Source organism: Ptychodera flava, chromosome 18 (assembly GCF_041260155.1).
Source record: "Ptychodera flava strain L36383 chromosome 18, AS_Pfla_20210202, whole genome shotgun sequence".
In the NCBI taxonomy this organism is placed as follows: Eukaryota; Metazoa; Hemichordata; class Enteropneusta; family Ptychoderidae; genus Ptychodera; species Ptychodera flava.
This window is the reverse complement of record NC_091945.1, coordinates 30,909,459-30,934,235: the sequence shown is the minus strand read 5'-3', so window position 1 is coordinate 30,934,235 and position 24,777 is coordinate 30,909,459. Positions and strand designations below refer to the sequence as shown.

General features: G+C 39.6%; 2 protein-coding genes across 6 annotated transcripts in view; both read left to right on the top strand.

Moving 5' to 3' along the window:
• Positions 1–24,777, top strand: part of LOC139117368 (cysteine sulfinic acid decarboxylase-like) — a 60,200-nt gene that overhangs the window by 10,929 nt on the left and 24,494 nt on the right. The window contains exon 1 of one of the 5 annotated variants that reach the window (XM_070680412.1): positions 17,440–17,577. The exons of 1 other annotated variant lie outside the window; for it this stretch is intronic. In XM_070680412.1, the coding sequence (XP_070536513.1) occupies positions 17,511–17,577 (67 nt within the window). In that variant the 5' untranslated portion in view covers positions 17,440–17,510. Of the gene's footprint in view, positions 1–17,439; positions 17,578–24,212; positions 24,236–24,608; positions 24,759–24,777 lie in introns of those variants that run through there. 3 more of the 5 variants (XM_070680416.1, XM_070680414.1, XM_070680417.1) reach the window with 3 other exon arrangements.
• LOC139117367 (uncharacterized) lies at positions 6,640–11,498 on the top strand. Its single transcript, XM_070680411.1, has 2 exons — positions 6,640–9,245; positions 9,865–11,498. The coding sequence occupies exons 1-2, from the start codon at positions 6,873–6,875 to the stop codon at positions 9,868–9,870; spliced, it is 2,379 nt and encodes a 792-aa protein (XP_070536512.1). The 5' UTR covers positions 6,640–6,872; the 3' UTR covers positions 9,871–11,498.

Sequence of the window (24,777 nt, the reverse complement as noted above, 5' to 3'; positions counted from 1 at the left end):
AATCGGATCTTCATATTTTTTAAATTTCTCAAAAGTATTAGGTTCCCTCAAAAGTATTAGGTTCCATATAGCTGAATGTTGCAATATTACAAATTACTCATAAGCAAGTTTAACTTAAAAAGAAAAGCAGGTGAGCTTACATTTGCAGATTGAAACGATCTTACTTCATCATCCAATTATCCTAAATTAGTTCCAATCGTGTTAACTGTATAACCAATCAGAATCGTTTGCCAGGTTATTGTATCCCATGTTGTAAAAATTAGATAACATACACAACAAACTGCCTGAATTGTGTCTTCACTGACATTCAACGCCTCTAAAGGTATACAATATCAATACGAGGTCGACGGGAATGCATCTTTCATTAACAAATTGTGTTCTTCGTAGTTATTTTTGATTCGAATTCTATTTAGATTCCCGAAATGGCGAAAAATATTTGAACGTTTATGAATGTACAACTGCATAAAGAATGGATATAATATAGCTATAAAATACAAGGACAAATAGTACAGGATTCCTGGATACTGGGGTTCTTGCTAAAGTCACAGGCGTACCACAGTTGTACATCCATGCTGAAGCAGACGTGCCCAGCATCTTTACCATCCTGAAACAATCGCAGCTACGCTGGGCAGGCTACGTAGTTCGAGGACCCTATGATCTGATGAGCGGCTCCAAGGAGACTAGCGAGCTGCGGCATGGAAAACGTTCGCGCGGACATGAAAAGAACTACGTCAAAGCATGGACGTGCGTCCATGCTCACAGATACTTTGAAAACGTCCTTGAGAGCTTTTGACATCTATCACAAACCTTGGAGCCAACCTGTCCAAGATCGAGAAGAAGCAAAGGATGGAAATACGGTCCTGCGGTAATACTTTTTGGATAAAATGTCAAATCTTTATACAAATATTGAGTATCAAAACAGGAGATTATTTCTATAACACACTGTTTGACCCTACACACATATTATTTCATTTTACTGAAACAAGAAGAAAGACAGTACACTCCCTAGGAAAGCCCACGCATTTACTGCCTATAGATGCCTTTATCTTCCCTCAAAACATGTCACAGCATGTAGATTTTGCTACTGAACCATTCAAAAAATTATGCCAAGGCAACACGAACAGTGTGATTTATTTCCGATTGTTTCGTTTTTTAAAGTTTTGAACCTCTCGTAAATTTTCTTTTTGAAAGGACGTCACGAACATGAGTCCTAGGCACATAATCAATGAAGCGCTATTCAAATACATTGTAACTTATCAACCTCTATCAGTGTCTTTGTTCAAATGTAAGGAATGCTACCAGGTGTGGCAACAACTGTCTAAGGAGAGCCCGACTTTACATAACTAACGGAAGCTTATCAATGGTAGACCTTACATTGTAAAGGAGGTCCTTTAGTTTTCCGTTTGTCCCGGGAAACATTGAAAGAGAGTACTAAAAAGAAGTCAAGTAGCATTTTCACGGTTGTTAGCAATGGTAACACCACAGTATGGCATAAACTTTTATCTACTGTGTGGGCGAACACGTGCACTTAGCGATTACGAGGGTTAGGGTCCTGACGTTGGGCATGGCAGGGTCATACTTTACGTGCCTGTCCTTGTGACGGTCATATTTTACATTTGCAAACTAACACAATTGGAACCAATTTGGGATTACTGGATCTTCATACTTTTCAAATTTTTCAACAAAAGTGTTAGGTGCCATAAAGCTGAATGTTGCAATATTACAAATTACTCATAAAAACAAGTTTGTAACTTAAAAAGAAAAGCAGATGAGCTTACATTTGCAGATTAAAACGACCTTACTTCATCATCCAATTATCCCAAATTAGTTCCAATCGTGTTAACTGTATAACCAATCAGAATCGTTTACCAGGTTATTGTATACGATGTTGTAAAAATTAGATTACATACACAACAAACTGCCTGAATTGTGTCTTCACTGACATTCAACGGCTCTAAAGGTATACAATATCAATACGAGGTCGAAGGCAATGCATCTTTCATTAACACATTGTGCTCTTCGTAGTTATTTTTGATTCGAATTCTATTTAGATTCCCGAAATGGCGAAGAATATTTGAACGTTTACCAATGTATAACTGCATTAAAGAATGGACATGATATAGCTATAAATTCGTTTAAATCATTATTCAGATTTTGGTTCAGATCTTACTCTGTTGGTGTGTTAAGAAATGGGTAGGTTTTTGTGGTGTGACTAAACGACCGTTTTAACAATACAAAGTATACAACCATATCACGTGAATGCCAATGCTTATATGCAAATTGTCGAAATTCGAGCACTCACACTCGTGAAGCCGAGATACAATGTAGTTATCATGATAATCGTTATCACTATCGTCATCTATTGTTGCATAAAGATCGTGTAGTTTGAGGACTATCCTATACTCACTCCCCAAAATGTAAGAAAGTGGCTTGTTCAAAGTTCCTTGGCAGCTAGATTCTACAACGATAATCGAATACAGTAGGTTTTTATTTGCCAATATGATTGGTCGGACAGTTAATTAGGCAAAGGGATGCTGGTACATACATGTATTTACTCAGAGGCACGCCACCAGTAATTGCTTCTCCATCCTCACACCTTGACTACACTTTCGTATGCGATTGAAAGTGTCTATTTTTGCTATTGCATTTCGCTTCAGCAGGATTCTGAAAGAATTAAAGCTTGCCTTCAGTGAATGACCAGTAAAATGAACGGAATATTTCGCACACATTGAAGTTGCTATGATTGTACATTCGTTTGATAACATCGTTTGACTGACGTGAGACGAGGATGTTTACTCCCTTTTACAAGGCTCTTATCAAAGTCTTATTTCGCACAAAGGGGTTTTCGCAAGCCGTAAGGGGCCATGGATGATTAAAACATGCGCACGGTAACGCTTTGAAGTGCGAAAATCCAACCAAGCCTCATTCTGTATCAGTTAGTCATCCTTGGGAACCCGCAAATGAAAGTTGCAGGCTATTAGAAAAGCGGCTTCAGATCAGAAACATTTCTGGAGTTTTCATAAGAGCAAGGAAATTATTAAAAATCTACAAATGCAAATGTTATTATTCAAACAAATCTTAAGGGAATACCTCAGAGGTATGTACCAAATATGAAAACACGTGGACAGTCATGTGACAAGCTTACGATTTTTATCTACTATTTGAACATTTATTAGGCTTCAATGTACAAGTACTTTTATGACTAACGTCTTGATATGGACGAAGTTTAATCTTAGACCAGTGATAGGCTACATCTTCAAATCAAAAACTGATCAGGTGGTACATGCGGCAATTCTCAAAGGTTTTATATTTTGATGCGGTAGCACGTTGACGGGCACATAAAGATGAATACTGACTGATCCCAGTAGCTCCCAATATCATACCAACGATTTGTACAGGGGAGCTAAAATTCGCATTAGATTATCTTTAGGAACATATACCTACAAACAAAGTTGAAAAGATTTTTGAGAAGCAGATTCACAGGCATTTACAAAAGACAAAGACCAAATTGAAATAGGTATACCGAAGATATTCATTTCATTTTTAATTTCCATACTGTTCAATCAAAGTCACAATAGAAATATCATAAATCGGGTTTTTAGAAATGATTTAACCCCCAAAATGGGGTATCAGATTCAACATGTGACACATTACGACTGAAAATCATGAATTTGATAAGATCTGCTTGTTGACATTGAAAATACACGGACAGAGAAACGTTATTGGTAACACGAATACCCCATAATTGTTTTCAGTTCATTGGTATACGTATTTTCTTATAATGCATCGTTACATGTAAGATGGCATAATCATAGGAGAGAGCTTCATATTTCACGCAACTGATAGTCACAAACGTTTCTAGATGCAAACAAACAAAAGAAACACGGCAGAAAGAAGATGGGCTGGCCAGTTGGAGGAAGAAAAATAAGATAAATTGAAAATTTCTGTAATACTATATACAAATGACATTACTTAATTGTGTTGTCGGGAAACATAATTTTGAACAGTAAAGCGAGATTGCAGTAACTCCCATATCGAACGTTGGTGGCGTACGGGGATATCGCAGTTCCAGACAGCGTTGAACAGCGCTTTGCAGGAAAGTGTGACGATGAACGCCTGAAGTTTTAGCATGGCTCTACGACTACCGGATCTCTAGGAATGTTCGGAATGGTGTTGTTTCGTGAAAATATGCTATTTAAATGTACCTCGAATATTTAGTGATTAACATTAGAGTGCACGACGAACGATGTATAAATATTCACCATAATGAGTTATTAGCAACACTTTAAAAAGACATTGTTTGACACCAATGCGATGTACACGTCAAGCCAATTTCTCAGATGTTGTCGCCAAAGCTTTTATTGTTAGACAAACAAACTTTACGCAAAATGAAAATTTGAGAGGAACAAAAACATCTCCCACTTTCAAAAAATTTCAAAAGCTGCCCCTTCTCGCCAGTTTGCAGTTTACATCCATAAAATAAAAACAAAAACTAAAAACAAAAAACTTTTTGTTATCTATGTTTATGTTGTGCTCTGATTAAAAACAACAACAAAAATAAGCAGGAAAATTATGGAAGGGTTCTTGTCCTACTTTTTTGGTCAGGATCAGAAGTGCCCCTACGATATAGTTTTACTATAAATGTTTGGTTTTTTTTTCATTTTTTGCCAAGTTCATCAATCACAAAAAGCTTGTGAGAAAATAATGTCATTTCTTCTAGTTTTGTATGCATTGTGCTCTGATTAACTATATCAGCAAAAATAAACAGAAAAAGGGGGTTCCTGTCCTTAAAAAGGGTTCCAAAGTACTCCTACCCCATACTTTTTCTACTTAACTTGCTCATATATTGCCATCCTTTGATAACTTCAGCAAATCACACGCCTAAAACTTGTTAGCGAATATTATCAATATGTTCTGTTTTGATTCATTTCAACGAAAAAAAAATCGAGAAAGGGATCACCGTCCTACTTTTTGAGTTACGGGGTCCTGAAGTACCCGAGTATTACCTAACCCATGTTTTTTTCATCTACAGACAGACTTACTTTTTTGTAAGACGGCTAAACCTTGTCAAGGAATATTGTACTTTTTTATGATTGTTGCATATGCTGTGTATGGTACAGTGAGCAGACAAGAAAACGATGAGAAAAAGTAGTGTTCATACCACAGGGAACCCAGAAATCTGGTTGTTGTTTGTATTGTTGTTTATGTTTATTAGTCGTGTTGTTGTTGTTGACCAACAAAATTCAACGAACATAACTGTTGTGTTGTTGTTGTTGTTTTGTTGTTGTTGTTGTTGTTGTTGTTGTTGTTGTTGTTGTTGTTTCAGACGTTCTGTAGATACCATAAGAAACGCTACAAGGGCACTATCATTACTTGGCCCGATACAACTCTCTGCTAACGTACACTCTCTTCGCATACACTTAAAGCCGCACTTTTCAATCCCAGGTTCTCGCATTAGTGGAGTTCTCCTCCAAGTCAACCACTTGGCCAGTACGATGTTTGATTTCTATAACATTAATTACACAAACTGATTTCAACCTTTTGTCACCTTTTGCTAATCCTGCAAACAGAGTTTATACAAGCGTTTGATTGACGGTCGGTTCAAATCGCCAACAGTCATTGATTCCCCACCACAAATGCTCGAATTTCCTAAAAAATTGTCTTCCAGTCGCGTTAGACTTTGAATATAACCAGAGTTCGATCCCAAGCAACTTCGCGCTGACTGCTCGGCAGTCTGTGTTTTTGCGGCTGGGAAAAACTAAAAAGGTGGCATTTTCTGGAGCGTGTGCCTGCGTGTTGCCTGTTCGGTGTCCACTTACACAATGAATGCTGCCATAGCTTCGTTTAAAGGGAGGCTCCGCCTTTAAACAAGGGGTGCAAGCTCACAGCCTCCCTTCCAGCTTATGCATTCCAAATTCTGAGCCCTAAAATAACACTCTATTTACGAGCGATCGAGTTAAAAGTAGCATGACGAGACCAGAAATAGACATAACAAAGCTAATTTGGGGTTTACTTTATCTCACATCTCGAAAATCGCTGGAAGAAAACGGGATTTTCACGTCACTGTATGATAATTTTACTCGCTTTGAAGGGCCAGGGCGCTCCAGAAGTTCCCATGTTAATGAGCTTTTGAAATTAGCCAATCGCGTGGTCTGTAAACCAATCCGTGGCCAACTATGATGTATTCATATTAGAAAGTCTTGACAAGGCTCGTCCCAACAACCATCTCGGTATTTTTGAAAATATATGATATGTACGAGAGTAGATGATTTGAATCCGTGACAAATTACGTCCACTCCTTCTGATGTCGTGATTCTTGATATATCATATTCTAAAACACTTGTTTTGACATTTTCGATTTGAAATTTTGATGATCTAAGTCATGACAATGCCCCAGTCCTCAAACGTTCACAGTGAATAAAATAGAAGGGAGATGCACGACATCCTTCTTTATATATATATCAATACAACGGCACCAGTCTTTAAATCAAATAAGTCAAAACGTCTTTTTAGCGTGACCAATCACGTCCAGGTGATGTGTCATCTTTCAGCTGTTCTGGGCTATCATCGTGCCAACTATATCATTGGGCACATTGCTTTTATTCCTTCTGGCCTATACAAATTTAATATTTTATAAATGAAATTTCCCGCGATTCGTAGTAAAGCGGGAAATTATTGTCTCGTGAATGACGTATGTGTTAAGTTTTTCCAAATTGGGGCATTGGTATGCAAGGGACACCAGGTGCCGGTATTGTTTCGTTGAGCTATTTATGTTTGTGCCAAGATAGTAAGCTTCATTCTAGCGGTTCTCTCACTGTCCATCAACAGTCAATCGTTCTGTGCTTGCGTCCAGTTCTATTTTCTTGAGCATTATGACACAGCAGCCACCGGGTTTGTCAGTCGAGATGCGAACATTGCAATCTATGGTACAGGGTCAAGTCCTAGACGCTGTCGGCAAAAGCAGCGAAAAGCTTTTATCGGACCTGGAGAAGCTTATGACGTCACGCTTACAAGGGCTGAAGAAAGATATTGAAGCCAGTCAGAGGGACTTTTCGCAGTCCCAACTTTCCGCCATAAAAGAATTAAAGTATACTGAAACACCTGTCTTCAAAAGGAAGGGTTGCGAAGTACAGTTTAAGTTCAACCAAAAGCTGTCAGACCATTTGGCCGAGGCGCACACTCAGTTGACTTCCGTACCAACTCCATCCCAAGAAGTCGCAGCAGCGAAAGAGCATATTGTAAAGGGTATGACTTTATTATCTCATAGACAAAAGTTAGTGAGAATGGCCGACAAGTCTGACTTGGGTTGGGCTTTGGTCGAAGAGTATGAAACTCACGAGCTCGCCGAGGGTTCCGATGATGAGAAGCGGATTTTTAAAGCAGAAGCTAGAGCAGCAAAGAAGAGAAGAGAGCAGCAAGCTAAAAGACGCAATAAAGTTTTCAACAACGTCCGTTGGAGCCCTTACTCAACTGATAAAGGTGTTGTTGCGTCTGCATCTGCAGCTGCGGCTACTGGTAGTGGAAACCAGAGGAAACCTGGAGCTTGTTTTGCGTGTGGGAAGTTTGGCCATTGGAGAAATGAATGTCTGGCGTTGCAGAATGCTCGAAGTCAACCCAGTGCAACTGCAGTAGAAAAGATAAGTAAATTTAGTGATTCGGGGTATTACGACAGTAGCTCGCGATCGTCCTTGAGTGACGACTTGATTTTGGGTCAGGAAGACGATACGTTAGACGTTGGGGTTGGTGGTAACGTTGGAGTTACTTCGTTCATGAACGAAAATTCGTATCTTACTGTTTCGAATACAGTTGTCGATAACGGAACCGCAGATACAGAGTCGTTGTTTGAAATGCAGTTCGAAACTGCGGTTGACGATGACGCCAGTCATGGCGTTGAGGTAAGACCGGCCGGCCGTTTGGCAAAGGCATTTGACAGTTGGAAATCAGCTGGTACGAATTCTTATGTTTTAGATGTGATAAAGAATGGGTACAGATTGCCATTTAAGGAGCAACCAGCTGGGATTATTTTGGAAAATAACAAGTCCGCAAGGGATAACGCTGTTTTCGTCGCCAATGAGATTGATAAATTATTGTTACGGGGTTCTATTTCACAAGTGAGTGTTCCTCCGTTCGTCGTGAATCCGTTGACGGTTGCAGTTAACTCTGCTGGTAAACCAAGGTTGGTTCTTGACTGTAGGCATATCAATTTATGTTTGTTCAAGTTCAAATTTCGTTGTGAGGATGTGTCTTTAGTCAGGCAGGTTTTTTCGCGTGGGGATTTTTTGTTCTCTTTTGATTTGAAATCCGCTTACCATCATATTGAAATTTTCGAGCCTCATCGTACTTTTCTTGGTTTTGCTTGGCCTTTTGACGGAGTTTTGAAGTTTTTTGTTTTTAATGTTTTGCCTTTTGGCCTTTCTACTGCTCCTTATATTTTCACTAAGGTGACTCGGGCTTTACTTGCGTTTTGGCGGAATAAGGGTTTAAAAGTGTTTATGTTCATTGACGACGGTATTGGGGGCGCTTCTGATTTTACAGCTGCGTTGCAGGCGAGCGATTCTGTGAGATGTGATTTTGATCGTTTCGGGTTTTTGCCGGCTAATGAAAAATGTTGTTGGCAACCTCAACTAGTTTTAGTTTGGCTTGGACACGTTTTGGATTTGCGAAAAGGTTGTGTTTCTGTTACCGATGATCGAGTGGATAATTTAATTCGTTCGATTCAGTCATTGCTTCAGATGATAGGCACAGGCAACGTGTTAATTAAAGCTAGAAGACTAGCGTCTGTGGTTGGTAAAATTATTTCCATGCAAGGAGGAATTGGCCCGTTAGTGAGGCTTCGTACTAGATGTCTTTATTCTTGCTTGGAAATGCGGGCAAGTTGGGATTCGTTAGTTCGCGTAGATGTTTCGGCGTTGCGAGAATTGAACTTTTGGTTACATAATGTTAAAGAGCTTAACGGTTCGCCTTTGACTTGCAATGTACCCACTTGTACAGTGTATACAGATGCTTCGGCAGTCGGATTTGGTGGTTATATCGATGGCGAATGCGGTACAGAGATGAGTGGTTATTGGTCCACTCATGAGAGTAAGAAAAGCTCCACGTGGAGAGAACTGGAGGCAGTGTATCGGGTGATACAGAGCTTTAAGGGTGATCTGAAAGGCACCACCGTTAAATTGCTGACTGATAATCAGAACGTAGTGAGAATATTGCGTGCCGGTAGCAGAGTTGCCGAATTGCAGGATATTGCTGTAAGATTAATAACATTATGTAAAGATATCACTATGGATATTTTTCCACAGTGGGTGCCAAGACGGCAAAATTTGCAAGCAGATTTGCTTAGCAGACGTTACGATAACGACGACTGGGGAATTTCTAGTGAGATTTTTCTTTCCCTGGATTTGGCATGGGGGCCACACACGATTGATCGTTTTGCCACAGACTATAACAAGAAATGCGCCAGGTTTAATTCGATTAGTTGGTACGAGGGTTCTGAAGCCGTGGACGCCTTTTCTCAAAGTTGGAAAGGAGAAAACAATTGGTTGGTTCCGCCACCTACTTTAATTGTTAGAGTTTTGAACAAATTGAAATCGGAAATTGCGAGAGGTTCGCTTGTACTTCCAAATTGGCATTCTGCTGCTTACTGGCCTCTCCTTTGTCCCGACGGACAAAATTTTGCACCTTTCATTAAGGATTTCCGTTTCTTGCCTCGGATTAACGCTATCGTTCCAGGAAAAGGAAAAAATGGTATTTTTGGTGGTCAATGTTTGAAATTTGCCTTGCTTGCTTTGCGCATCGACTTCGAAAGTAGTCATAATATATAACGCTGTTTGATCGGCGTGTTTATCAGCTGTTTTCATCTATCAACAGATCTGAAATTGGATGAAGCTGTTAAGAGTGTGGCGGTGACCGATGGGAAAGTGACTCATCCCGACTTATTGGAGCTGGTAGAAAAATTACCTAGGCAACTGTTAGCGTCTAAGAGCGACAACACGGTCAAGAAGTATTCCAGTTATTTCAAGAAATGGCAGGACTTTATTCACTCCAAAGGAGAACAATCTCTTCCAGCTAACGCTGTTCACGTCGCTCTTTTCCTCACCCATCTCATTGATTGTAATACTTCATGTAACGTCATTTTGAGTTGCGTGTATGCAATCAAATGGGCACACGATTTTGGAGGATTTCCCGACCCAACAGTACATCCATTCGTCAAGAATTTGATCGAGACTGCCAAGAGACAATGTTCCACAATCAAATCGAAAAAGGACCCTGTGACAGCTGATCTTTTACGTACGCTTTGTACCAAGTATCGGTTTTCTTCAGATTTAGCGATTTTACGAGATCTTACGATGATTTTGTTTAGTTTTGTTGGTTTTCTCAGATTTGACGAAGTTAGCAACTTAAAGTGCTGTGATGTGTCTGTTAATTCAGAATTTATAACTTTGTTCATTCGTCATAGTAAAACCGACCAGTATCGAAATGGTAATGAGTTAGTTATTTCAAAGCTTGATTCTGTTGCTTGCCCACGCGAGTGGCTTTTGAGATATATTGCGGTTGCAAATATCGATTTACATTCTGAGGATTATTTATTTAAACCCCTTTATAGGTCAGGGCGTGTTTGTAATTTTGTGTCGAGTAACAAGAAATTAGGTTACTCTCGGGCAAAAGATGCCATTGTATCACGACTGAAAGAAGTTGATGCGAGTGGTAAGTCGTTTGGTTTCCATTCATTGCGCTCTGGGGGCGCTACTGCTGCTGCGAATGCAGGGGTCGTCGATCGTTGTTGGAAGCGCCATGGTCGATGGAAATCCGACACTGCTAAGGATGGGTATGTTGAGGAATCTTTGACTAGGAGACTTGGGGTTTCTCAAAGTTTAGGTTTGTGATCTTTTTGTATTTTGTTTATTTAGTTCTCCCCATTTTCCCGTTCTTTAGTTTTGCTAGTTGGGGAGCACCGCATTACCCTTACTCATTGTGTGAGTATTTTGTGCACAGGGGTCATGATTAGACATGAAATTTCCCGCGATTCGTAGTAAAGCGGGAAATTATTGTCTCGTGAATGACGTATGTGTTAAGTTTTTCCAAATTGGGGCATTGGTATGCAAGGGACACCAGGTGCCGGTATTGTTTCGTTGAGCTATTTATGTTTGTGCCAAGATAGTAAGCTTCATTCTAGCGGTTCTCTCACTGTCCATCAACAGTCAGATTTTTTTTTTTCAATTGAAGTAAAAAGTGTTTTGTTATTTGAAAATTTTTGAGATGATGCCCAACATCAAATTGTAAGCATATGTAGCATTGTATTTGGGCACAGGTTTCCAGAGTTTTCCTCTGTAATAGATTTTATCTCTGGTTTTTCCTGGACGGCTATATGCTTCAGATATTGCTGAGATTTTTGTATTTGTTTTGTATTGTATTCGTACTTTTGAGACTCGAGTTTTGTGTATTTTTGGCGTTAATAAACGCGGACGCTTGCACTCAAGTTGGGGAGCACCGCATTACCCTTACTCATTGTGTGAGTGTTTTGTGCACAGGGGTCATGATTAGACGGTACCCTTCTTGCATGTGAGTTTGACCCTGGTTTGACCCAGAGTTTGACCCACAGCGCCCTCTATCGTTAATTGATGGAAACGGGGCAGAATACATGGCAACTTCATGTTGCTAAAAAGGTTTTGCTACAGCACCAACTTTAATCTTTCATTTTTTCAAATTGTTAAGATGTCATATATATACAAATTGTTTTATGAACGTCACATTACGACCATCAAGATTTTGAAAAAACTAAAATTTCGCTAGTTATAAAAATGTACCAGTCAAGCTCGAGCACGGTAATGAGATCACCCAGCACGGGCGGCCGGTCGCAGCTGCAGCTGTTGACCGGCTTTCATTGGCAGCACCCGCGTACTCGCGTGCGGGATACAGGGTAGCTGTACGTATCCACGGAGTTGTTGTGCGGTCGGTGTTGTTTCCAGTTTTTATATGCTTGCTAGCTACCAGAATGCGAAACAGCGAAAGAAAACACTCATAAACGAAACAGCACTGCTAAACAAATGTCAGGACGACGGGTGTATATAAAGAGGATAAGCTTACGGCCGCATTTAACGTAGCTCTGCATGGCTACGGCCTCCCACCATAGCCCGGCTGACTGCCATAGACAAAATCGCTGGTAGCACCTCGGAAATACGGCCCGCAGTTTCTCCGCCGAAACAGCCGATTTTGAATCCAAAACTTGCGTTGATCTACTTTTTCGAGCACACCCACCTCGCTTAGGTACATGATGTGCTTAGCTGCGCTTGTAAATTTACGCAGAGCCCAATTTTCTCTCTAGGCTTTTATGAGGGGGAAGCGTTCGTAATTAGTGCGAGCAGTTTTATTGCAGTTCACTGCAGTGGCTTCGATATCTACTACTGAAAATGGTTGTAATCTGATTCAACCCATGAGCACTCGGGCGAAAACCAGCCCTGCAAACAACATGAACAAAAGAGCATCGCGATATCGAACTTCTAAAGTCGACGTTCATCGAGGAGTGCAACCAGAAAAAATTATGAAATATGTAACAAATCTGAAAAAAAAAAATATTTACAGGATGTAGAAAATGTTCATCGTCGATAGTAAATAGCCGAGTGGTTGTTAGAAATAATGTTAACTATAGACTGTTACATCGCGATGTTCATTTGTTTGCAAGGCTGGTTTTCGCGCGAGCTTGGCCAGATCTTTAAGGTTGCGAAATCCCCGATATATATCGGAAAGTATTTACCGCGATTTGAAAAATCTGTAGTATCGTTCGTTTTTCGAAGTTGGGGTCGAACTGAGGAAGTCGTGCTTGCTCAGATCTGTAAAGTGATGAAATCTTCGATATAATCATATATTGGATATTTACCCGCGATATGGACAATCCAGTTAATGAGTATCGTCTATCGCTGTAAATACTGTATTTCGTGGAAGACCAGCCAACACTCCCGATGATGTCCGATCGGTCCTCTGTCCAAGTCCCGATCGTCAAGTAAATTTTTTTAAAGCCTAATTGTAAAGAATGTATTTCGTGCAAGGCCCTCCCGGAAACTCACGATGTTATCCGATCGGTCCTTTCAACGAAGTCCCGCCAGTAATTATGTGTAGGAAGTTTCGTGTGGACATTTAATGAACAAATGCTTTAAATGTAAAAATGTATTTCTTGCATGAATAAATTTAATAATGTAAAACATGCAGGATTCTTGACTACCGGCCATGGATGCTATTTTTGAACTAAGAGTCGGACAGAGGTAGTCGGGTGGTCAGATCTGTTAGGGAGCATTCGTTTTTTACAGGGAGGGGGTCGGTAGAAATCAGGGGGGTTGACTTTTACGAAACCGTTTTTAAGGGGGGTCAAATTTTGCAATCAATGATGGAAGGGGGTCAAATTTTACAAAGGTTTGTATGGAGTTATGGAGAAAATTTGACTTTGAATTTCACAGAAATGTTACTTGGTCCTTCATACAAAATCTATGAGTAGTCTATGAGAAGCTATGAATAATTTCCTTTAAATACAAAACTAGCTAAATCTGTGTTTTTATAAACTCTTGATCATTGACATTAACGTTCTTGATTAGACTAGGGCGATTACAAGTTCATGTGTGTGCAAGAAATTTGATTTTGGAACGTCACCAAAAATGTTGATTCTCTTTAAATTGTGGTATGTGAGGAAACTTTAATATATTTTTTACAATTATACAAAACTAGCTATTAAAATCAGTGTTTTAAAAAAGTTTGACAATTGATATAAATGTACGTGACGAGAATATTATATTTAAAGGAGAAGATCTGAAAAACCAATATGACAATTTAACCCAGTGATTATTTGTAAAGTTCAAAAAGGATTCTTTGAAAGGTCAAAGGTCAAATGGGAAATTATAATTCAATTAAGATATTATGATACGGACTGTGACATCTGGGGGATGGTCGCTGTTTTTTTGTGCATGAAAATTCAAGGGGTGGGCAACTCTTTTTCTCGCAAACACTTTTGAAGGGCCTAATTTTTTCAGCCCAGGGCCATAGGGTGCGAAGGTTTAATGAATCAAATCTGATGATTGTTTGAGGGGTCACATTTTACAATTGATGAATTGAGGGGGGGGGGGGGGTTAAATTTTAGAAATTTGATTTGGAGGGGGGTAGCTTACATTTTCATTTGTCCCTCAAATTCCACCGACACCCTCCCCGTAAAAACCAATGCTCCCTTAGGTGGTTAAATCTCCGATATACATTGGATATTTACCCACGATTTGACAAAGTATCGTCTAGTATCAGAGTTAAAGTCCGAAATCGCCTATATTTATCGGGTTAATATTGGTGATTTTGAAGACACGGCGTGCCGAGTTCAGTGCAAGGAAATCTAGTATGATCGTCTGGTATCGATATTAGAGTCTCGGAATTGCCGATATTTATAGGGTAAATATCAGCTATTTCTCAGCGTGCCAAGAAACGATAGGCAAGAAGTCGTTCTAGGCTGAGGTGTAGTCCCGAAATTGCCCATATTTATCGGTTTATATCGGCGATTTTGCAGACCTTTGAAAGGTGTAGAAAATAACTTAGTATCTTGACAGTTTTTAACATTTTAGGCCCTATTACCTCCGACTCGCCGGACTTTCTTTAGCCACTGTCTTCGAAGGAGCTGCTCTGTGGGAAAACGGTAAAAACTTACACCGTTTTTGTTCTGTCTTTAGTCGTATTTGCACCCAACTGCAGTTAATTCATTCTTCATTCCACTGAGCATTAAAAAGTTGTAACATGCAGAACTACACTAGACAGTCATAGACTCCAATGCTACGGTAAGCTGTCACACACGATAAAAATTACAAACGACCTCAAAAGAGGGCTAAAACTGCAGCAAGTGAAAAATAATACAGTAAAAAATTAGGTCGACCAGCGAGAGATAATACTTGCTAAAACGCAGAGGATAAAAACTGCAACAAGTAAAACAAATGCAGTAAAATACTGACCGACCGGCGGGAAGTAAAACACTTGCAAAGCACAGAGAATAAAAACGCAGACGTTTCGGGTGCCTTCGTCAGTGTCGCACTCGAAACGTCTGCGTTTTTATTCTCTGTGCTTTGCAAGTGTTATATTTCCCGCTGGTCGGTCAGTATTTTACTGCATTTGTTTTAACTTGTTGCAGTTTTTATCCTCTGTTTTTTTACTGTCACACACGCTCATGTATCGCCGATGACGTCACGCACGCTCCTCCCATGAGCCCTTTCGCGCCATGGGATTTCGAGTTTATTTTCGTAAATGTCGTCTACTTCAAAGTCTCCTTCGTCGCGCCGCAGTCGCTGGCGGGTGCAAACATGTGGCAAATTTGAGCTGCATTTTATTCAAGGTGGATTTTACAAGGGATAAATGGTGACAATCCCTAGACTTAGGTTTCCCTTCAACAGCGCGGAGAATTTCCGACATCCGGGAGATTACACAGCACGGAGATAAATTTCCCACAGCGCGGAGATTATTACACAGTGCGAAGATATTGACACAGTGCGGAGAATTGTCGTTTTCGTCCACGGTACAAGAAACATTAAACAATCTCACTCTCTAGCAAAACCTTTTCATGATTGCCCTGTATATTCTGCCCGTTTCCATCAAACTAACGATAGAGGGCGCTATGGGTCAAACCTGGGGTCAAACTCATATGCAAGAAGGGTACCTTATCGAATATTAAATTTGTATAGGCCAGAAGGAATAAAAGCAATGTGCCAATGATATAGTTGACATGATGATAGCCCAGAACAGCTGAAAGATGACACATCACCTGGACGTGATTGGTCACGCTAAAAAGACGTTTTGACTTATTGATTTAAAGTCTGGTGCCGTTGTATTGATATATATAAAAAGAAGGATGTCGTACATCTGCCTTCTGTTTTATTCACTGTGAACGTTTGAGGACTGAGGCATTGTCATGACTTAGATTATCGAAATTTCAAATCGAAAATGTCAAAACAAGTGTATGATATATCAAGAATCACGACATCAGAAGGAGTGGACGTAATTTGTCACGAGAGTAGATGATTTTGTAAACTAAGGACAGATAATCTAAAAATATATCAACAATGCTACTTGAAAACTTGCCTATCGTACATAGTAAATTTGTTTATTTATTTTGCAGTGAATCCGCATTGAGATTGAAAAAAGGAGAGTCCTGATTGAGATATTGTTACGGTGCCACAACTATGTACTTGAGATAGAAACATTGTATGTACAATATAAACGATAAGCTTATGCATCACGACACATTTCACCAATCCATTGATTAGGTACAGTCAACCAGCATGGGGAAACTTAGACTTGGTTCAAGTCTGTGATTTGTGAATGTTTGAGTAGAGTGAACGCAATGATTTGTATTTTGCTTTCATGTGAAACGCGCGCGTGAGTGGACGCGATGAGTGAGGTGAACGCTACACAGGGAAGTTTCACCCGGAATCACAAAAGGGTCCTAATAGACGCCACTAACACTAAGTTCATGCGTTCTCCCTATTGGCCAGAATAATGGCTGGAGCTGCCAATCATTTTGTATTTGCTTGACGTAACTGTGTACACAGTCCGTCTGGCCGCCGGTACTTTGCAAGAAGTCCTCGCAAAGCAATCCAGTCTCTCAAGTTTGTTTTTATAAACAGTGGTGAATTTCAGGGGTTGCTGTTGTTTAAATATGAATTAAGGGCTCTGGGATGGCCACTAAAGTTTGTTTACAGGCTTGGGCATAAGGGGAAGCAAATTACGAACTTGGCTATACTTCTGGCCAATTGATTTTGGGGGGCTTTCCACTCATTACCCTTGCCCATATATAAAAATGATGGTCTACCAACTCCTGTTGTACCTTAAACTAAATGGTGATCTAGCATAGATGAAGTCTGTCACATCATTGAGATGGGATGTTTCGCTTTGTGATAGCACTGTCAGGATTGAGTGCAAGAAGTCCAAGTCGGTGAATCCGGCAGAAACTAATTCACTATACTGCGCAGACTCAAAGCTAAATCATTCAATCGCTGGGAATACCTGGCCTGGGCTACCAAATTCCGAATAGATTTGTACGAAATAGGAGAGACACAAGAGAAACTATTATAAATTATTTTATTTCTTAAAAATTCACCGACTTGAACCAAGTCTAGGGGAAACTCTGTCCAGACTGATAGCTGAACCACGGTTCAGCCGTGGCTGAACAGTTGATTGCACCTGATTACAGTGTAGCTGTTTTGAGTAACAATTACAGCTGAAAGTTAGAAGAGTTTGCTGAAGCTAAAACTGTCTCACGGTCAGAGTTGTGCTACCAAGTTGATACCTACTATTACACATATATGAGTGCGCATAAACAGATGAACAACAGTATTCTGTGTGAGCTTGCAAGAACAAGGGTATAAATACTTTGGACTGTGAAGGCGCCCTCGTCATTGTTTTCGTGTCCTTCAATTCAACAGCTAACCTTTTCTATGTAAATTTAGGTCAAAGTTCGTATTCGCTCAGCTGAGTGGAATATTCCGATAAACAAAGTCTTTGCCATGAGAAAGTCATTGGCATTGTGCCGGGTGGTGGCTGAGCGACTTCTACACGGACCTAGTAAATTCGGTACGTTTAACGCAATTTCCGTCGACTATATCATAACTTCATATGTATTATGACACAAATAAGCTATCTTAGTATCTACCTACATTGAAAGCTGTATATATAGTCAGACGACGACGTCTCAAGCCCGGTGAGTGTGACGCGATCGCGCGATAGATTTTATCTGTGATACCGTACATGTATTGAGGTCAGAGTGACATTCAACTTACGATATGGCGCAACATGAAAACGCTGCGTTTTTACTCTTCTTGGCAAAACTCGTCGCCGCACCGTAATCCATTGCCGCTTCCCCGAGTAGCTACTACAGTCTACACTGCCTTGTTGAGTGTTGGTCTGACGTAGCGGCTTTTTGACACCGTGAAATGTACCGATGCGATGGTGCATGATGCGCTGTTGACCATCCGAGTAGTACATTCTGTTATTCACACTTGTAATGTTTTGCGACTCTGGTGCGCAATATTTGTGCACATTTTCCCATGGCTCGTACAACTTTATACTGTGTAATGGGGTGAAGCCGTGTAATGCCAGAATCCGACAAATGTCCGTCCGTGCCACAGTTTTCACCGGTAGAAGTGTACATACCAGTCAAATTATTAGTATTGCTGCGTTCACAAAAAACGGTTAGGGGGGGGCTGGAGGAATTCAGGGGGGGATTCGAAAATTTTTGGGGTAGTAGAGGGGGGGGGGACTTGAAAATTTTGCTCTACCTATAGGGGGGGACTTGAAAATTTTTTGTTCCCTTTTGTGTTTTACATTTGCCAATTCCAAGCTTTTGTAGATAATTCAATGAAAAATGAATACCATTTTTAATGTCATCAAAATGTTTTAATGTTAGAAATAATTTAACAAAATTTAGAACCATTTTGTCACATTTCATGACTTTTATCTCGAAAAAATCTAAATGTGTGATTTGTGTTAAAAAAACAAACTTGAGCCAACTTGAGCCTCGTAACAGGGCAGAAGTTGCAACTGTTAATGGTTTCTGCAATATTCCTATGCAATATAACAACTACAGTTTCTTGCTATCTCCCTACAGCATGCTCAAACATACAATATTTAGTTTGTCGACAAAGCCTGTATATATAAATATAAATATGTATTTAGTGATAATTTAATTGGAGTCCAGACTGACAGTCAGTTGTCAGTGATACAAATGCATGGTACACATAAATAGGCTGTGATAGCAAGCTGAATACTAGACATTTCAACAGGCTGTAGGGAGTAGAACTAGAACAAATTTGTAAAACTGAACAAAAATATTGCCAAAATTATCAAAGTTAATACAGCTACTGCCTACAGATAGTGTCACTATCATTAAAGCTCTGCTCCTGCAGTTTCACTGTCACTGCATACCTGATCAGTGACAGAGATAGCTCTGACTCTGATGTACATGGTAGTTGAAGAAGAATTTGGGTCAAATGATGCTCATGACAGTGAAACATAATTGTACACAAGATCAGGCCAGAGAGCAACACATGCAAGAACACATAGTAATGTTTGAATTCTAGCATATAAGAATAATCAAATATTACAGAAAAAAGATAGGGTCACCATGCTTGGTTTTCTAAATTTCATATTCTTGTTATAAAATGATACAGATGTAAAACTTTGAACAGTAAAGACTAAAAGTAAAAATATTTGACCAAATGGAATTATTTATTTTTTAACCAAATTTGAAATTATTACACCCAAAATTTCAGAGATTAAAACATTTATTTGGTGGAACATTTTAACCTTCCAGTATTGTCAATTTAGAGTAGCATCTAATTCATAGATGTCTTGTAGTTTTGGAAAAATGTTTGGTAGGTCACAGTGCAATATGGCAATTAGCCAGAATTCACAATTTGCCTACTCTCTCATGATTGTCATTTTGTGTGCTCCTCAGCAGGAGCAATTGACCTGGCCAGAGTTGGATTAACTCAAGTTGGCTTTTAGACCAATAAATCTAAAAAAAAAAAAATCACTGATGCATTTAAAGAACTTGCCTTGAGAATATGACTATAGAAAGTGCTAATACAGGTAGTGTTGAACACCTGTGAGCGGAACGGCGCAATAATGTTTTTTTTCTGCGCTCACATCCTTTACAAATATGCGGGCCTGTGATAGTTGGGGGGGGGGGACTTGAAAATTTTGACCATATAGAGGGGGCATTTGAAATTTTTTGGGGTACTTAGGGGGGGGATCTTAAAAAAAATAAGATTTCAATCGAAATTCCTCCAGCCCCCCCCTAATCGTTATTTGTGAACGCAGCCTTATTATTGCACCGTCAACTTGCTTTCCTTTGATCGAGACCAAAGGACCTCGAGGTTCGACACGTCGCTTAGCGAAGCCTGGATGACACATAACTCGTAAATTTTGTAGTTGCAACACATAATTTGGACCTTTCGTAGCAATGTCTCTTGGACCTGTAATATTACAGAACCCCCATCCCACCCCACCCCTTTCCTGGGACCTCAGGCGTTACGGCCGGTCGCACGCGTGCACGGTGCCTGTACACTACAGAAATCTGCGCATACGTGGAGCTCGAAGGAATCTCCGTACTCACTCCTCGCTCCAAATGCCTGTTCGCACACTGTCCACTGAAGGAAACCGCAACACTATACTACAATCTGGGCGGCCTTCGTTTTTCAAGGCTTTTTCACGGTGATACCATCCAATCTTGTGCACTGACCATAGGGTATTCAGTAGTCATTAATAATTATACAGAAATATGAAAAAATTCTATGAAAAATATGAAAATTATTAAAGAAGTATGAAAATTATTATTGTTGTTGTTGTTGTTATTTTCACCATTATCATCATCATTATGAAGCGCCATTGGCAAGTACTCTATCTACATATATAGAAGATAGAGTACTTTTAGCTCTGATGGTGAACTTTGGTAGGAATTCAACATTGCCAATGGTACTTCATAATGATGATGATAATGATGAAAATAATAACAACAACAATAATAATTTTCATATTTTCATATTTCTTTAATAATTTTCATATTTTCCATAATATTTTTCCATATTTCTTTATTATCATTAATGACTACTGAATACCCTATGCACTGACTGGCATGACAACACCCATTTGTGATACCTATCATGTACTATCTAGCTTGCTCTGCGTGGCAGAGTGCGTATACCGGCTATATTAGGCACAGTCCCTATAGAGGGACCAGGTATTAGGTCTCACATCACAGACTTATAGCTGGTAACCCGGCCGGTAACACACAGTCCTGCTAAACAGCCATTGTTAGTCTAATCAAAGGATGAACATTTTGGCTTGCATCTTGGCATCCAAGCATGAACATTCTCAAATGCATCCTGGCCGTTAAATAAGTTGTACGTAGATCATGCCCATGCATAGCACTCACCTAATTAACTATACGATGGGCCTTGTTGCTAGTTTTAACTGGCGACACGGCAAGAGGGACTGACAAGGCTCCTGAATATCACAAAATGAATGTGAAACAGCTGTTCTAGGGTATGACATCAATGACCTTTGCATGACAACCCTAACAGTGCCACCACAAAGCAAAACATCCCATCTCAATGATGTGACAGACTTCATCTATGCTAGATCACCATTTAGTTGAAGGTATAACAGGAGATCGGCTGACCATTATTTTTTATATATGGGCAAGGGTGATGAGTGGAAAGCCCCCCAAAATCAATCGGCTAGAAGTATAGCCAAGTTCGTAATTTGCTTCCCCTTATGCCTGAACCTGTAAACAAACTTTAGTGGCCATCCCAGAGCCCTTAATTCGTATGAAATTCACCACTATTTATAAAAACAAACTTGAGAGACTGGATTACTTTGGAACAGAGATAAGTGAATGTGAAATAAAGAAATCAACAATGGACTTTCACTCTTGAATGATGGGTCATAGCATAGACCCAGGGTCTGTGGTCATAGTGAAATCCATTAACTTGGGTTTTCTCTATCATGTCTATATTTGTACAAGCATGTAGCCAATGAAACACCCAGACATTGTCAGGTCAACCACTCCTGCTAAAACTTGAAATTGAAGGGAGTGATTGATTCCAAGGTCAAGGTGTCACTTCAATAGTTACAATGGTGAAAATACTCTGTTCACTCTACACAGTAGTGTTGATATTTGCATTTTCTGCTGCTGGTTTCGTGAGGTGAAGATTTAGCCTGTCACATTAAAAAAATACTGAGGTTTAAGTCGACCCAAAGTTGTTTTCATTAAATGAATCCCAGTACTAAATGCAGATGCTTCAGGACATATTGCAAATATTACTTGTATTGAATATCTGTTTCATCATTACAAACTTTCACAGGCATGATATTTCCCTGACTCCGAGTGTCAATGGTCAGTCATGTTGCTGGGATTGACAAAACGAAAGGATCTCAAATAGTTGATACAGATATTGAATTTCAATGTCTTGTCTACACAGTGGAATAAAGTGTATCTAAACTACATCATAAAACTTTGATGTGTCTATTCTGAACATGTACTTCCCTGTACTAATTGAAATTCTGTAAAATCAAACTGCATAGGAACCAAATTTGAATTGCTTTGAGAAAATCTCTAGATTTGATATATCTGTTTTAACTATCAACCTATTGATTTGTTGATTTAGTCAGTTTGCCTATTTATCAATTTGGCCTATTCATTGTAAACTTATTTATCTGATAACTTGCTAAACTATATTCAATTCCAGTGTAACAATTACCTTCTTACTTTTAAGAGCATGTACCAATACCATCACTGTGTTTAGAAGTAAAACTTCATGACATAAGAGGCAATACTTCCCCCACCTCTCTCTCTCTCTCTCTCTCTCTCTCTCTCTCTCTCTCTCTCTCTCCTCTCTCCTCTCTCCTCTCCTTGTCAGTTTTTAAGACGTTTACTACGACAATATAATTCCTTCATGTACAACAATTAAGCCAAGCAGCTAAATGTACATGTATGCACAGGGCAAAATAGCACCATCTTTTTAGATTCTGATTTATAATACCATAATAATAATTCAGGAGAAAAAATCCTTTTAAGAAGTTAACTTTTAACCAAGGAATAAGTTTGATCTATGAGGTCACTGTACTTGTTTCAATAAAATCACACTTACTTATTTGCATGGCGGCATATTAACCTGATTGTCATATCCAATTGATCCTATCGTTGCAAGGTCCCGTACCGTGAAACAGAAAATGGTATCTTTTTACAGACGTCCATTACAGGTGTCGGTAAATGTCCATGCCAACCATACTGTGTAAATGCTGTCACCAGCATTCAATTGTCATGATGCTTTTTGAGAAATCGTTGGAAATTATGGCATCAAGTTCACCATTCGATACGCCGGAACGTCTCGATGTATGACAATGAACAGCAAGACCAGTTTAGTGCCAGTAGGCCTACGGTTCACCACAGTCCTGCTTTGAATGGTAGTGGAGGGTAAACATGTTAAAGGGACAAAGTCGGCCATTTTTTCATAAATTGTTTGATACGAGCTACTAATTATATTGTTTGACATGTTAAAAGATACTGAATGAATGGGTGACCATGCATATATTCGACCCCGGTTTTAGACAAATTAAATGAAACCATCGTGAAAATAAGTGATTGGTCAAGATTTTCGTGATGGTTTCATTTATCGTGTCTAAAATTGGGGTCGAATATATGCATGGTCACCCATTTATTATCTTTCAACGTGTCATTCAATGTAAGTAGTATATCGTATCAAACAAAATTCATGAAAAATGGCCGACTTTGCCCCTTTAAGTCACAGTAGGCTATTCACATCGTCTTTTAACAAAAAATCTCTATCTAGTTGCATCTTATTGGATTTTGTCGTTAAAAACTTTACTTTTTCCCATGCGAGAGCACTGTGGTCAGGGTCTCGGAGCGCCCCCAACGGTGTGATTTAATTTAATGTTCTAGCATGTCCTTTCGTCCGGAAAATGAATCGTAAAAGGAATCTCTGTCATTTCCTCTGCTAATGTGAGATCAAGATTACAAATAAATCCGTCATGATTCGCTTGAAAAGACTGTATTGTCTTCAGCGTTTTTCTGCGAAGTGATACAGTATAATTGGAAAATGTTTCATTGAAATGAAAAGTTATCACAAACAAATTTTCAGTGGATGTTTTCAATTAATATGAGTGGGGTCTGACAGTAAGTACAGGGAAGTTTTATGTCTGGAGAGATTTGAAAGTCGTCACGTGTGTATTATATATCGGTGTTTGTTAAATATTTTCCCCATACTTATCGCGCAAAACGGCAAACTCGGATAAAGGGACTTTGTTGGTTTCCTTTCTCAGTTTCTTACAAAAGTCCGATACCCCTTGGGTCAGTTGCTTTTGCCCCTGAATGTTTTAGCTCTTCAAAGTTTGCAAGTAATAATTACAGTATGAACAGTGTCATGGGAAAATTATAGTTCTCAAAGTTTCCTTTCTTGCCAAGACGTAGGCAAGCCAGCTAGCTAGCTCCGAGTACTAAGCTTAGTGCCACTCGCAAACCCACAGATCGCTAATATTAGAGTTATTACGGCGAAACGAACTGTTTGACCTTTTATGTGCGTAAATAGGACGTCAGAGTAGACGGGCCTGAAAGACATCTACCAACTCAAATTTTCCCAACAATTCGCACGACGTTTACAACGTACTGACGGATTGGTTTTCAGGAGCAGGCCCCGGAACAGGCTATGTGGTGAGTGTCTTTGCAGCTGTACACTGATGAAGTGTGTTGTAGACGCGTCGCAATGACAAACGTGCGCGATAACCTCGTACAACGTGTGCACAACCTGCAACCACCGCAGAACAGTAATAGAATAATTACGGGAAAATCGCTTTTAATAATTTGCCATATCTTTCAAAATGAATGATATATGGAGGGAAAGTGATATTACGATAATTCCAAAGAAAATGCTGTGTACATAATATTCATTTCGCATCTGCGCTGCAAGTTACACCGAGTTACACTGTACAGAGGAGAATGGAAATTTCCAGATCGGCGACACAAATTGAGCGCGGAATTTTCCACTGTCCCGCTACAAACGTAAACACGATTTTTCCCACACTCTCCTCCAGTGCAGTGTAGACACGACCACGACATCGACATTGTCTAGGTCCACAGCTCCAGCTCGCCTCAGCCATCCGTATTATCACGGTCCCTGGTACTATTGATATTGACCGGCCTGCTTTGGTAAGATACACAACGACCAACCGCGCACGTACGTAATGTCCGCAAAA